The sequence below is a fragment of the Erythrolamprus reginae genome, chromosome Z (genome assembly GCF_031021105.1).
Source record: "Erythrolamprus reginae isolate rEryReg1 chromosome Z, rEryReg1.hap1, whole genome shotgun sequence".
In the NCBI taxonomy this organism is placed as follows: domain Eukaryota; kingdom Metazoa; phylum Chordata; class Lepidosauria; order Squamata; family Dipsadidae; genus Erythrolamprus; species Erythrolamprus reginae.
Genome location: NC_091963.1, coordinates 126,502,444 through 126,515,383, shown reverse-complemented (window position 1 = coordinate 126,515,383; position 12,940 = coordinate 126,502,444). Strand labels below are relative to the sequence as shown.

The 12,940-nt window shown below is 36.5% G+C and overlaps 1 protein-coding gene across 1 annotated transcript; it reads left to right on the top strand.

The window, feature by feature from the left end:
• Window positions 1–435: 435 nt before the first annotated feature.
• LOC139154106 (vomeronasal type-2 receptor 116-like) lies at window positions 436–9,921 on the top strand. Its single transcript, XM_070728537.1, has 4 exons — window positions 436–990; window positions 2,220–2,447; window positions 3,385–3,511; window positions 9,026–9,921. The coding sequence occupies exons 1-4, from the start codon at window positions 436–438 to the stop codon at window positions 9,919–9,921; spliced, it is 1,806 nt and encodes a 601-aa protein (XP_070584638.1).
• Window positions 9,922–12,940: the final 3,019 nt, after the last annotated feature.

Genomic DNA, 12,940 nt, shown 5'->3' with positions numbered 1-12,940 from the left:
ATCCATCAACGCGACCAAAGAAGTTTGCGTGCTGTAATCGGGCCTGAAACCCGACTGCTGGGGACCTAGATAATCGGCTTTAAACTATTACACTGACATATTGTTGCCTATTCCTTCTCTCTTTACTTCTGATTTTAGCTCACATATGGCATTCTTCCAATGGCAACTAACAAAGCTCCAGGCTTTTTCTTCTACCAGATGGCCCCAAAAGAAGGACTTCAACACGTGGGTGTTCTCTCATTAGTTCTACACTTTCGTTGGACATGGATTGGTCTTATTGCTATGGATGATTATAATGGAGAAATATTTATTCAAACAGTGATTCCATTGTTTTCAAAGCACTCCATATGCTTTGCCTTTATTGAAAGATTTCCATTGGTATGTGAAGTCAAAACAGACTTAGTATACCAAATAATAGAAACATATTATAATATGATGAGAAGCAAAGCCACTGTAGTTGTATTATATGGAGAATCTTACACAGTAGCATATTTGCGATGGTTGCCATATCTAGAACTGGAAGAAGAAAAGACAAGTATGCCAATAGGTAAGGTGTGGATTATGGTCGGACAGATAGAACTTGTTTCTTTTGCCTATCAGAGAACTTGGAATACAGACATACTCCATGGTGCTCTGTCCTTCACGATTCGCTCCAGTGAGCTATCAGATTTTGAGCCATTTGTTGAGAATATAAATCCTTCCAACACAAAAGAAGATGGTTTTATAAGGGATGTTTGGGAACATTCTTTTATGTATTCTCTTCCCAATACAACTGTGGATGAGGTACAGAATAATTTTTGCATTGGAGAGAAGTTAAAGACTCTTCCTGGTACTTTGTTTGAGATGAAAATGACTGGCCATAGCTATAGCATCTACAATGCTATTTATGCTGTGGCTCATGCATTACATGCTGTAACCTCATATAGGCTTAAACACAGAATAATGATGGATAGAAGAGGACCAAAATCTCATATTTTGTTATTACAGCAGGTAATTAATTAAAGTAGCTTTCACTATCATAGTGCTATTCAGAAATATTCAGTAATAACATTCATAATTCCCAATCAATAACAATCACCATAACAAACTATCTGACTTTCGGATGAAACAATATTCCTTTGATCATTTTTTTAAAAGTTCTTGTCAATCGGGTACTTTGTGGTTGTTGAAAATTTCTTCATTCTGAAGAAGATTCTTTGGTCAATGTCCTTTTCTCATTTCCCCCCTGTTATTGTGCTATGATCTGAAATTGAATTGAGATTTTTTTTTTTTTTGCAATTTATGATTTCAGATTTAATATTAATAAAGTTAGTTATAAACCTATTCAGATGGCAGCACCTAACTCACCTTGATTGATATTGAAAAACTAACTGGATGTGGATCTCAATTGAATTTGGGTGGAAAAAAATAAAAAGTTTGAAGATTGTTGGCTAGAATGGAAAATGGAAAAAAAAATCTGGTAAAGAGTCCAGAAGGAGTTGGGTGGCTTATAAATCAAATAAATTAAATTAAATTAAAATATCTAAAGAGAAGGCAATAGAGATTGTTTCTGTATTGCTGCCTTGAAAGTTAAATGGATGTCAATGAATTCACTAATAATTAAGTCCAATTTAAATATGTTATCTTTTATTTATTTACACATTTAAAGACTTTACATGTTTTCAGACTGCTAAGTTAGCAGAAACTGAAGCAAATAATAGAAGCTCACTTTACCATGCAGTATTTAGATTTTTGAACTGCTAACCTTCTGGTCCACAAGCCCAGCATCTTAACTGCTCATACAACATGCCCCTTGAAAGCAGAGTATACTTTTCACTATTTCTTAATTAGCTCTGTGGATATCTTAAATTCTTTAACACTGTGAAATGGTACATATCTAAGTCAGTGATGGGTTTCTACCAGTTTACCTTGGCTCTGCCCACCTGCCTGGACATCATCATGGACATTCTGTGCATGCACAGAAGCTTTGTGTGTGCATGCTCCCATTCCTGAACCGATAGCAAAGATAAGCGAAACCTACCACTAGTCTAAGTGCTATTGATATGGTACAATATTGTAGTATATAAAAATAAGCTTTGTTCAGTTCTATATAGCAATTAAAAATGTTTCCATTTTACCTATCTACAGCAAATATCAATGTGTAAAGTCCAATACTGTGTACAAGTTGTGTCCAAAGGGAACCAATTTATAAATTCTTTCCATTTCACTTTTCCATATAGCTCCATTATTATCTGAAAATTGTATCTTTTAATAACAGTGCTGGTGACCAAATTTCTTTTGACCACAATGGGGAGTTAGTGGCAGGAATTGATCTGATCAACTGGGTCATTTCTTCCAATCAGTCATTTTACAGAGTGAAAGTTGGGTGGTTGAATCCTGGGATTGTTTCAGAACAAACCTTCACCATCAGTGAGGATGCTATAACATGGCACAGATGGTTTAATCAGGTAAGTTTCTAGCTCTCATCAAATATATATTGGGAGATCTCAATGAACACTTATCAAAAATCTTAATACAACTGTTTTATATTCTTCGGTATATTCTAAATTAAAACAAATAGTTAGGGACTATCACAAAAAATGGAGGGGGAGCTGCCATAAAGAAAAGGGAGTCAACCCATTCTAAACCCAAACAGGCTTCCATAAAGAAGAGGGGGGTTAATTTATTTTCCAAAGCACCCGAAGGCAGGACAAGAAGCAACAGATGGAAACTAATCAAGGAGAGAAGCAACCTAGAACTAAAGAGCAATTTCCTGACAGACTAATTAATCAATGGAACAACTTGCCTCCAGAAATTATGAATGCTCCAATCCTTGAAGTTTTTAAGAAGAGATTGGACAACCATTTGTCAAAAATACTATAGGATTTCCTGCCTGAGCAGGCGACTGGACTGGAAGACCTTCAGGACCCCTTTTTGCTAAATGTAGGGTTATTTATGTTATTTTCTCCAATTTAAAAACCACTTTCATCTTCTTCAGGGTCGATAATAATTCTTGTTTCATGGCTTTGATTTTACTATGGATTTTATGTGTTGTTGTTTGATCAATTCATGCAGTGAAAATATTTAATTAATTATGAATGAAAGTGGTATAATATAGGTCACAAAATATAAGCTAGTATCATTTAGGTTATTGTGATTACATATGAGATTGGAATTCAGAGCTTGATTATACAGTAGTTGCATATTATGCTCTAGTAAATAGACAAGTCAAAGATGTGTTTAGGAAACATTGTTCAACACTCAAGCTACTCAGAAGATGCATTATTCCCTAGGTAATATAAGTTATCAAGCAGAACTTTCATGATGTGTTGGTAATGTATGAAAGATCTTTCACAACTTAAACCCTTATGTTGTAGGTGATAATCTCCCTTTTCATGTATTTAGGCACAACCTCTTTCTCTATGCAGTGAGAATTGCAATCCTGGAACAAGAAAGAAAGTGAAAGAAGGAGAGCCATTTTGTTGCTACATCTGTACCCCATGTCCTGAAGGAAAAATTTCACAGGAGCAAGGTAAAGAGAGAGGGTTGGAAAGAATAATTAAACTATGTACACTGGTACACTGCCAATTGCTGAATGTTTGGGAAAATAAAAGTTCCTTTTACTGTCATTGTCCAAAGTCATGTTCATACCTCTGAGCAATAGAATATGCTTTTAAAAACACTTATTATAAAATAATATATTTTCTCCCTTTTGTTTAAATGGAACACCATAAAAGAAACTGTCTCCCAAAATAGTCATTTAGGGTCAAGCTTAATACACATAGTTCTGTGTCATATAGTAATTAATCAAATTTTATTTATTTTATTTATTCATTTGTCCAATACACAAATACATAGGAAGAAAAGTAGACATGTAGTAATACAGTATATATAAGGGTAAAAGTGAACTTAGAGGAGAGGATATATGAAAGGAAGAGAATATATATGATAAGTGAGAGAAAGGAAAGACAATTGGACAGGGGACGAAAGGCACACCAGTGCACTTATGTATGCCCCTTATCTACATCTGGTATTATACATGTGGAAAACCCCTGCTATTATTTCTTCCTAGCGGTTGATTTTAAAGACATTGGTCAATGATTTAAGAGATAGCAAGCTGTCAAGATACTTGACAATGATAATCTAATTTTTTTTTCATTTTTTTTTCAAAACTTCTATGTTGGTAGTCATAAAAATATCTGATTCATATTCAAAATTTAGCTATATGTTGTGCATTAAAATCCTTTTTATTTATTATTGATTTATTTTCCTGCAACTTTTAATACTCAGAAAGGGGAAAAAAGCTTCTGATGCTCTATGTATCATGTACAATTTTATCTATCTCTATCATTCAATTCAATTCAATTTATTGGATTTATATGCCGCCCCTCTCCGAAAACTCGGGGCGGCGAACAACAGTCATGAACAATATACATGAACAATATACAGTAAAAAATCCAATACTAAAAACTAACTTAAAACCCCTAAATGTATAAAACCAACATACGTACAAACATACCATACATACAGTTATATCAGCCTAGGGGGGGGGAAGAAGTCTTAATTCCCCCATGCCTGGCGGCAGAGGTGGGTTTTGAGTAGCTTACGAAAGGCAAGGAGGGTAGGGGCAGTTCTAATCTCTGGGGGGAGTTGGTTCCAGAGGGCCGGGGCCGCCACAGAGAAGGCTCTTCTCCTGGGCCCCGCCAAGTGGCATTGTTTCGTTGACGGGACCCGGAGAAGACCCACTCTGTGGGACCTAACTGGCCGCTGGGATTCGTGCGGCAGAAGGCGGTCCCGGAGATATTCTGGTCCGGTGCCATGAAGGGCTTTATAGGTCATAACCAACACTTTGAATTGTGACCGGAAACTGATCGGCAACCAATGCAGACTGCGGAGTGTTGGTGTGACATGGGCATATTTGGGAAAGCCCATGATTGCTCTCGCAGCTGCATTCTGCACGATCTGTAGTTTCCGAACACTTTTCAAAGGTAGCCCCATGTAGAGAGCATTACAGTAGTCGAACCTCGAGGTGATGAGGGCATGAGTGACTGTGAGCAGTGACTCCCGGTCCAAATAGGGCCGCAACTGATGCACCAGGCGAACCTGGGCGAACGCCCCCCTCGCCACATCTGAAAGATGTTTCTCTAATGTGAGCTGTGGATCGAGGAGGACGCCCAAGTTGCGAACCCTCTCTGAGGGGATCAATGTTTCTCCCCCCAGGGTAATGGACGGACAGATGGAATTGTCCTTGGGAGGCAAGACCCACAGCCACTCCGTCTTGTCTGGATTGAGTTTGAGTTTGTTGACACCCATCCAGGCCCCAACAGCCTCCAGGCACCGGCACATCACTTCCACTGCTTCGCTGACTGGACATGGGGTGGAGATGTATAACTGGGTATCATCGGCATATTGATGATACCTCACCCCATGCCCTTGGATGATCTCACCCAGGGGTTTCATGTAGATGTTAAATAGTAGGGGGGAGAGGACCGACCCCTGAGGCACCCCACAAGGGAGAAACCTGGAGGTCGACCTCTGACCCCCCACTAACACCGACTGCGACCGACCAGAGAGGTAGGAGGAGAACCACTGAAGGACAGTGCCCCTCACTCCCAACCCCTCCAGCCGGCGCAGAAGGATACCATGGTCGATGGTATCAAAAGCCGCTGAGAGGTCAAGAAGCACCAGGACAGAGGACAGGCCCCTGTCCCGGGCCCGCCAGAGATCATCCATCAACACGACCAAAGCAGTTTCTGTGCTGTAGCCGGGCCTGAATCCCGACTGCTGAGGACCTAGATAATCGGCTTCTTCCAAGGACCGCTGGAGCTGGAGTGCCACCACCTTCTCGACAACCTTCCCCATAAAGGGAAGGTTGGAGACTGGACGGTAGTTGTTAAGCACGTCCTTCTTTATCTATCTTTGTTCTGAGTTACAATCCATGATACTATACTTTTCCCTTGAAGAGAATTTGTTCAGACTCCCTACAAAAAAAGGTTGTCCTATTTTGTATCTTTTTTAGTCCTATAATATCATTTTATGGATGTACTAATAAAAACTATAAGAGTGATGCAGTGGTCTACAGTGGAGCTCTCGCTTCACAAGCTGGAGGCTGTGAGTTCAATCCAACTCCACTCCAGTGCAAGGGATTACAGAGACATTAAAATATTTTTTTTTAAACTAATAAGAACTATACCGAATAGTTTAGATGAAACTTACTACAGAATGGGGTAGCTAACCTTAGACTGTTACCTTTAGCATTAAAGTTTTGGTGGTTTGGGGAAGAAACCACAGAGTCAGGTAGTGCATTCCACTAGTGCATTGATCACTCTGTTGCTGAATTTGTATTTTCTACAGTCGAATTTTGAGTGGTTTACATTGAATTTGAATCTATTGTGTGCTTGTGTATTGTTGTAGTGAAAGCTGAAATATTCATTGACAGGTAGGACATTGTCGTAGATGATTTTATGAACTACATTTAGATCAAATTGAAGCCAACAAAGGTCTAAGCTATTTAAGTCCAAAATTTCAAGTCTCGTGGTATAAGGAATTCTGTTGTGAGCAGAGGAGTGGAGAACATTTCTTGTGAAATATTTCTGGACTCTCTCAATTGTATTAATGTCTGATATGCAGTGCAGGTTCCAAATAGGTGAGCAGTATTTGAGAATTGGTCTAGTAAATGTTTTGTAAGCTCTGGTTAGTAGTATAATATTGCCAGAGAAGAAGCTACACAAGATTAGATTAATAACTCTGAATGACTTTTTGGCAATGTAGTTACAATGGGCTCTGGTACTTAGATCATTAGATATGAGTATTCCAAGGTCTTTGACAGAGTGAGTGTCATATACAAGGTTGTGACCTCCAAGCTTGTATACAGTGGTACCTTTACTTAAGAATGCCTCTACTTAAGAATGTCTCTAGATAAGAACTGGTTGTTCAAGATTCTTTTGCCTCTTCTTAAGAACCATTTTTTACTTAAAAACCTGAGCCCAGAAAAATTTCCCAAGAAATTTGACAATGGCACGAAGGCCTGGCCAGTTTCCTACCATTCCCCCTTTAATCCTGGCCATCTCAGGCTTTTCTGGGCTGCCAGAGGAGCCTTTCAGTGGCGCTTAAGAAGGCTTTGTCAGTCCAGAGCAAACAAAGCATTTTCCTTTCTCTGGGCACTTGCAGAGGGAGTAAACCTCTGCCAGCACCCAGAGAAAAGAAATGCTCCCTTCGCTCTGGGCAGCGACTGTCCTCTTCCTCTTCTTCCTCCTCTTCGTCCCACCCAAATTCTGAGCCTTTATTTCTTTCCTAATGGGTTTACACGCATTATTTGTTTTACATTGATTCCTATGGGAATTGCTTCTACTTACAAACTTTTCTACTTAAGAACCTGGTCACTGAACAAATTAAATTATTAAGTAGAGGTACCCCCGTATTATGTTCTGATTATTTTTGCCAGTGTGTAAGCGAGACCATTTTTTGGTTGAGATTTGTAGTTGCCAGTTATCAGACCATTGTGGTACATGGTTTAGGCCTTTTTGAAGGGTAGAAGTATTTTTGGTGGTCATGAATAATTTAACATTGTCGGCAAAGAGAATGCAGTTGCTTATGATATGATCATAAATATCATTTTTGTATAGAATTAATAGTGCTGGTCCTAGAATGCTGCCTTGAGGGACCCCACTGTTGACAGGTGCAGGATTTAATAGGGAACTCCCTATTTTAACTATTTGTTGTCTGTTTGACTAGAACATAGTCAACTAATCAGGAAGAGGACCAGAAATGCCATAAGATTTTAGTTTCCGAAGTAGTTTGTCATGTACTAATGAATTAAAGGCTTTACAAAAATCGATGTAAATTGCATCTATTGATTTACCTTGAGTCATGTAATCCATATGATTTGCAGTGTAGGAGTTGTAGGTTACAGGATATTTTTCTTCTGAAACCAAGTTGTTTGTTAGAAAGTAGTTTCTAGATGGAACATAATGGATTGATTTATGATTGATTCCATGACTTTGCAGGTGATGCAACATAAAGAGATTGGTCTGTAATTTTCAATGTTACTTGGATCTCCCTTTATAAAAGAATTGGATGACTGTGTTAGGTAAGAGGCTAGTTGTGAAGGATTTTCCAGAAATTATGCTTAGAGGTTCAGCTATGGTCGCGAAGAGCTTTAAAAAGAAATATGCACATAGATTGTCAGATCCAATGGATATAGTTTTAGATTATATAATGCTTTTCCAACATTATCTTCTGTAAAATCGACTTGTTGCAGTTGTTTGTTGACTCAGCCGCTCTGAGTCTTTGGAGAGGGGTGACATACAAATCAAATAAATTATTATTATTATTATTATTATTATTATTATTATTATTATTATTGTTATGCGACTAGGAAATATTGAGCATGAGCCATTGCTGTTTGGAAAGACAGAGCCGAAGAATGTGTTAAATGTTTAATGACTTCATCATTATACTCTTTATCATTTGGTCCTTTGAGAGATGGGATGTATCTTAAATCTTTGAGTTGGTTGTTTGCAAAATTATAGAAGGTGCATGTGACTGTTGTGTGCAGAAGGTTTTCTTCTTGATTGATGTAATAATTGGTGTATTCAGTCTTTAATTGTTCTACTGAAAAACTGTCTTTCAAGCCCATGTGGGTCATTTTGCATTTTTTATGCATGTTCAATTTTATAGTATATTCATCTAAATTTAAAGGTTCACCTCACAATCTTGTTATGGGTATCAGAATAACCTAACAGCCTTATCAAATGTGGTTGCTTCTTTCTCGTTGCTTCTTTGCTTAGTAATTGAAAATGGAAAGTGTCTTCTTATTTTATCATTCTTTAATAAATTCAGAATTTTTTCATAATGCTTTTGAAAGTTTAAGGCTTTAAACTGTTCCTTTTTTTAAAAAAAATCTAGAATCAGCTTAAGTTTATTCAGTATCCTGTTCACCATGTGGAATAATTTTCGGTGTTGTAACAAAAGCTGGGTTTGCTCATTTGTGATTATAATAGTAACATATATTTTATAACTATGTGAAACTGATTCCCTATTTCAGATATTAATGACTGCTACAACTGTGAAGCTGGAAAATATCCAAGCAACAGCCAAGATTTTTGTATTCCTAAAACTGTAACCTACTTATCTTATGAGGAATATTTGGGGATCAGTTTAACTTTTCTTGCCCTTTTATTTTCTTTGATAACAGCTTTGATGCTTGGAGCATTTATAAAACACCACAACACTCCCATTGTCAAAGCCAATAATAGAAACCTCACCTACAGTCTCCTTTTCTCTCTTCTGCTATGTTTTCTTAGTGCACTGTTATTCATTGGCATCCCCCAAAAGGTAACATGTCTCCTTCGACAAATTACTTTTGGCATTGTGTTCTCAGTGGCTCTTTCTTGTGTGCTGGCCAAAACAATCACTGTGGTTTTGGCATTCATGGCTACGAAACCAGGATCTAGGTTGAGAAAGTTGGTGGGAAGAAGACTGGTCAATTCTATTGTAATTTCCTGTTCTCTCATTCAAATACACATCTGTGCCATGTGGTTAATAAACTGCCCTCCATTCCCAAATGCTGACATTAATTCAATGCCTAAACAAATTGTATTGGAATGTAATGAAGGGACTGTACTCATGTTTTACTCTGTGCTGGGCTACCTGGGCTTCTTGGCTGTTGCATGTTTCACGGTGGCTGTTTTTGCCCGGAAGTTACGTGATAGTTTCAATGAAGCAAAGTTCATCACTTTCAGCATGTTGGTCTTCTGTAGTGTTTGGTTAGCTTTTGTTCCTTCCTATCTGAGCTCCAAAGGAAAATACTCAGTAGCTGTGGAGATATTTTCTATTTTATCTTCCAGTGCTGGAATTCTGGGTTGCATTTTTCTCCCCAAATTTTACATTATTGTTCTGAGGCCTCAAATGAACCATAAGGAACTGCTAAGAAGAATATGAAAGAAAGATTCAATGTTAGAAATACAATTTTCATTTTGAAAAGTTCTCAATTTATAGGATTGTTAATTTCATAAATAACACAGGTCTACAAAAAAAACTTTTTTGTAACCATTGCAGTTGTCCTTGTACTTTTTGAATCATTTTTTGTTCTGATTTCAAAAATGTATATAGTTTTTCTGTAGCAGGTAGAGTTTCCATGGAACAGCATCATTATTATAAGGTATAAGAAATATATTAGCGACATTAAGAAAACAGTAATCTACATATCAGAAAAATATGCTTGAACTTGCAAAACAGTTTTTATTGAGCCAAAATAATTTTACATGCAAAATAGAAACCAAAATATGAGCAAAAGTTAAAAGTGCTTGACATTAGACTATTGTTGATTAGATTTTTCAGGGTTGTCCTATATAACATCCAACAGGAATATGCCATCATTGAGTTATTCCAAAAACCCTGGTAGCGGTGTTCCATTACTTTAATGTCCCGGTGAAACCACTCATCTTGTTCATCGCTTACATCCCCAAAATTTGGAGGGAAGAAATCTAAATGTGAATGTAAAAAGTGCATTTTCAGAGACATGCAACATCCAAGACACTGGTTTGCATTTACAGTTTTTCACACCTTCAACATATTCTGGAGATTTATTTTTTCCTAAGAAGTTTTCACAGATCCACTTGAAGCTTTTCCAAGCTCTCAATGCCTTATCATTTAATTCCTTCAAACACATAATCTCTCATAAACTCTGTGATGTGAGGACTAACAAATACTCTTCAGTTTTGCTGGTGAAATGCTGGAGAATTTCTGTGAAATGTACTGGAACAATTCTGAATTTGTCTTTGCCATGGCTTTCACAAAGTTTTTCATCAATCCCAACTTTATATGTAATAGAGGAAGAAAGATTTTTGTTAGAGTAACTAAAGGATTATGCTGTATATTGTGTCTACCTGGAGCATAGATATTTCTCTGTCCCCAATCATGTCAAACATTATACTCTGCTATATTTCTACTGTCCCATAAACACAAGAAGTAACAATATTTTGTGAAACCTCCTTACATTCCCATTAGCAGACCAATCACTTTCAAATCTCCACTGATATTCCATTGATGATGCTTATATTGTATAGAATCCTAAACAACTGATAGATTTTCATAACTTTCCTTTAGATGACATGAGTGAGCAATAAGGAGTGATGGTTTCATATTTCCATTGTGAAGCAACACAGTTTTCAAACATCTCTGGGATGAGTCAACAAACAATCGCCAATCTGCAACAAAGTACTCTTGATTCAGTTCTTCAAAGAGGCCATTCATTCATTTTATTGGATTGTGTCACTTCACCCTTTCTCCCAAGGTCATTCCCACATACCATTACAAAATTTAGAGAATTTAAGGCAGTTGTAATCTACTACATCTGGAAGAAACCATGTTTGGAAAAGCTGCTACTGACAAAGAGCAGCTCATTAATTTATAAAATGCATAACATTATTACAAAATTTTTCATTTATTTATTTGTATCCCACCTTTATTATTTTACAAATAATTTAAGGCAGTGAATATATCCAATAGATCTTCCTTCTCCTATTTCCCCCCAAAACAACACACCTGTGAAGTGATTTCAAACCAGGTTGATATTGACATTGATATTTTATGGGAATAACATAGAAAACCCATATACATTGAAAATGTAGATACAACATAATGACAAAAATGCTTCTATATCAGAAACTTTATGTGATGGAGCAAAACTAAGCATATAAAACAGACATATTACCCTTGCTGATTATTTTTTTGTGTTGACCAGTGTAATTATTCCAATCCCACATTAACTGAAGGTACAAAATATTTATGAATTGTCTAGTTGTTTTATAACAGAATTCTATATATAAGTTTGCTTGGTTTTAAATTTTCTGGTTTGCATCAACTGTTTTTCAGCAAAAGTAATTGCATTGCATTTGAATCTCTTGCCTGAATGATTATTTAATTAATTAGTCTTTCCTCATTTACTTGGCTCTGATAAGCATCAACAAAAATAGGAGAATATGGAGAAATAAGGAACTGCAGAAATTAAGTACTAGGTTTTCTTTGGAATACACACTTCACAGAGTTTAAATATTAGCAAATCTATAGATGCAATTTACATTGACTTCTGCAAAGCCTTTGACTCAGTGATTCATAACAAACTACTTCTCAAATCCTACAGGATCCCTCCATAGTTGGATAATTAGCATATATTATCAGTGCCATTTTGTTTTGCATAGTTATTCAAGTATTTTAAGAATTGATATTTATCTTCTTAGAGTGTTTAAAAAAATACAGTCAATTTTTAAAATAGTTGGTAGACTGCATTTGGAAGACTCTGAAAAAAGTCCTCATTGGACTTTTGGAGAAGTAGAATACAAATAAATATATTTTTCTGCAGCCATACAATGGTTTCCTTTCATTATGTTAAGAATACAATTTTAAATATAGTGTTACAGTTTATTAAATATTACACCTTTTTCTCCTCTTTCTTCTCTCTGGTAGACAGTTATAGATTTCAGGGATAGGGAGACACATGTGTCACTTCATTGTCTAAGCATGCACTCAACCACATAATCCTTATATGTGGACTGAAAAAGATGTGGCCTAAGAGGACCATGCCTTTTTCTTTCCATTCTTCTTCATTTTGAAACACTAAAAACAATATTTTTGGTATTTTGGTGTTTATAACTTCTGATCCCTTCTCCTTTGGATTCTTGACTGTTTCATATCACAATACAGGTAAAATCAATTGCTCTTCTTATCACATCTCCAGACATGACAAGTCATAATTAACCAAACCAGACACTCAGTTCTCAATAAATAAATAAATAAATAAATAAATAAATAAACAAACAAAGAAAGAAAGAAAGAAAGAAAGAAAGAAAGAAAGGATTCTTTCCACCCTTTAGAATTCTTACCCTTTGGATTTTATCACTGTTCTGCCAGTCTCTTTCTAAAAGCACTTTATCAACTGCATTTGTCCTCAGTACATTAC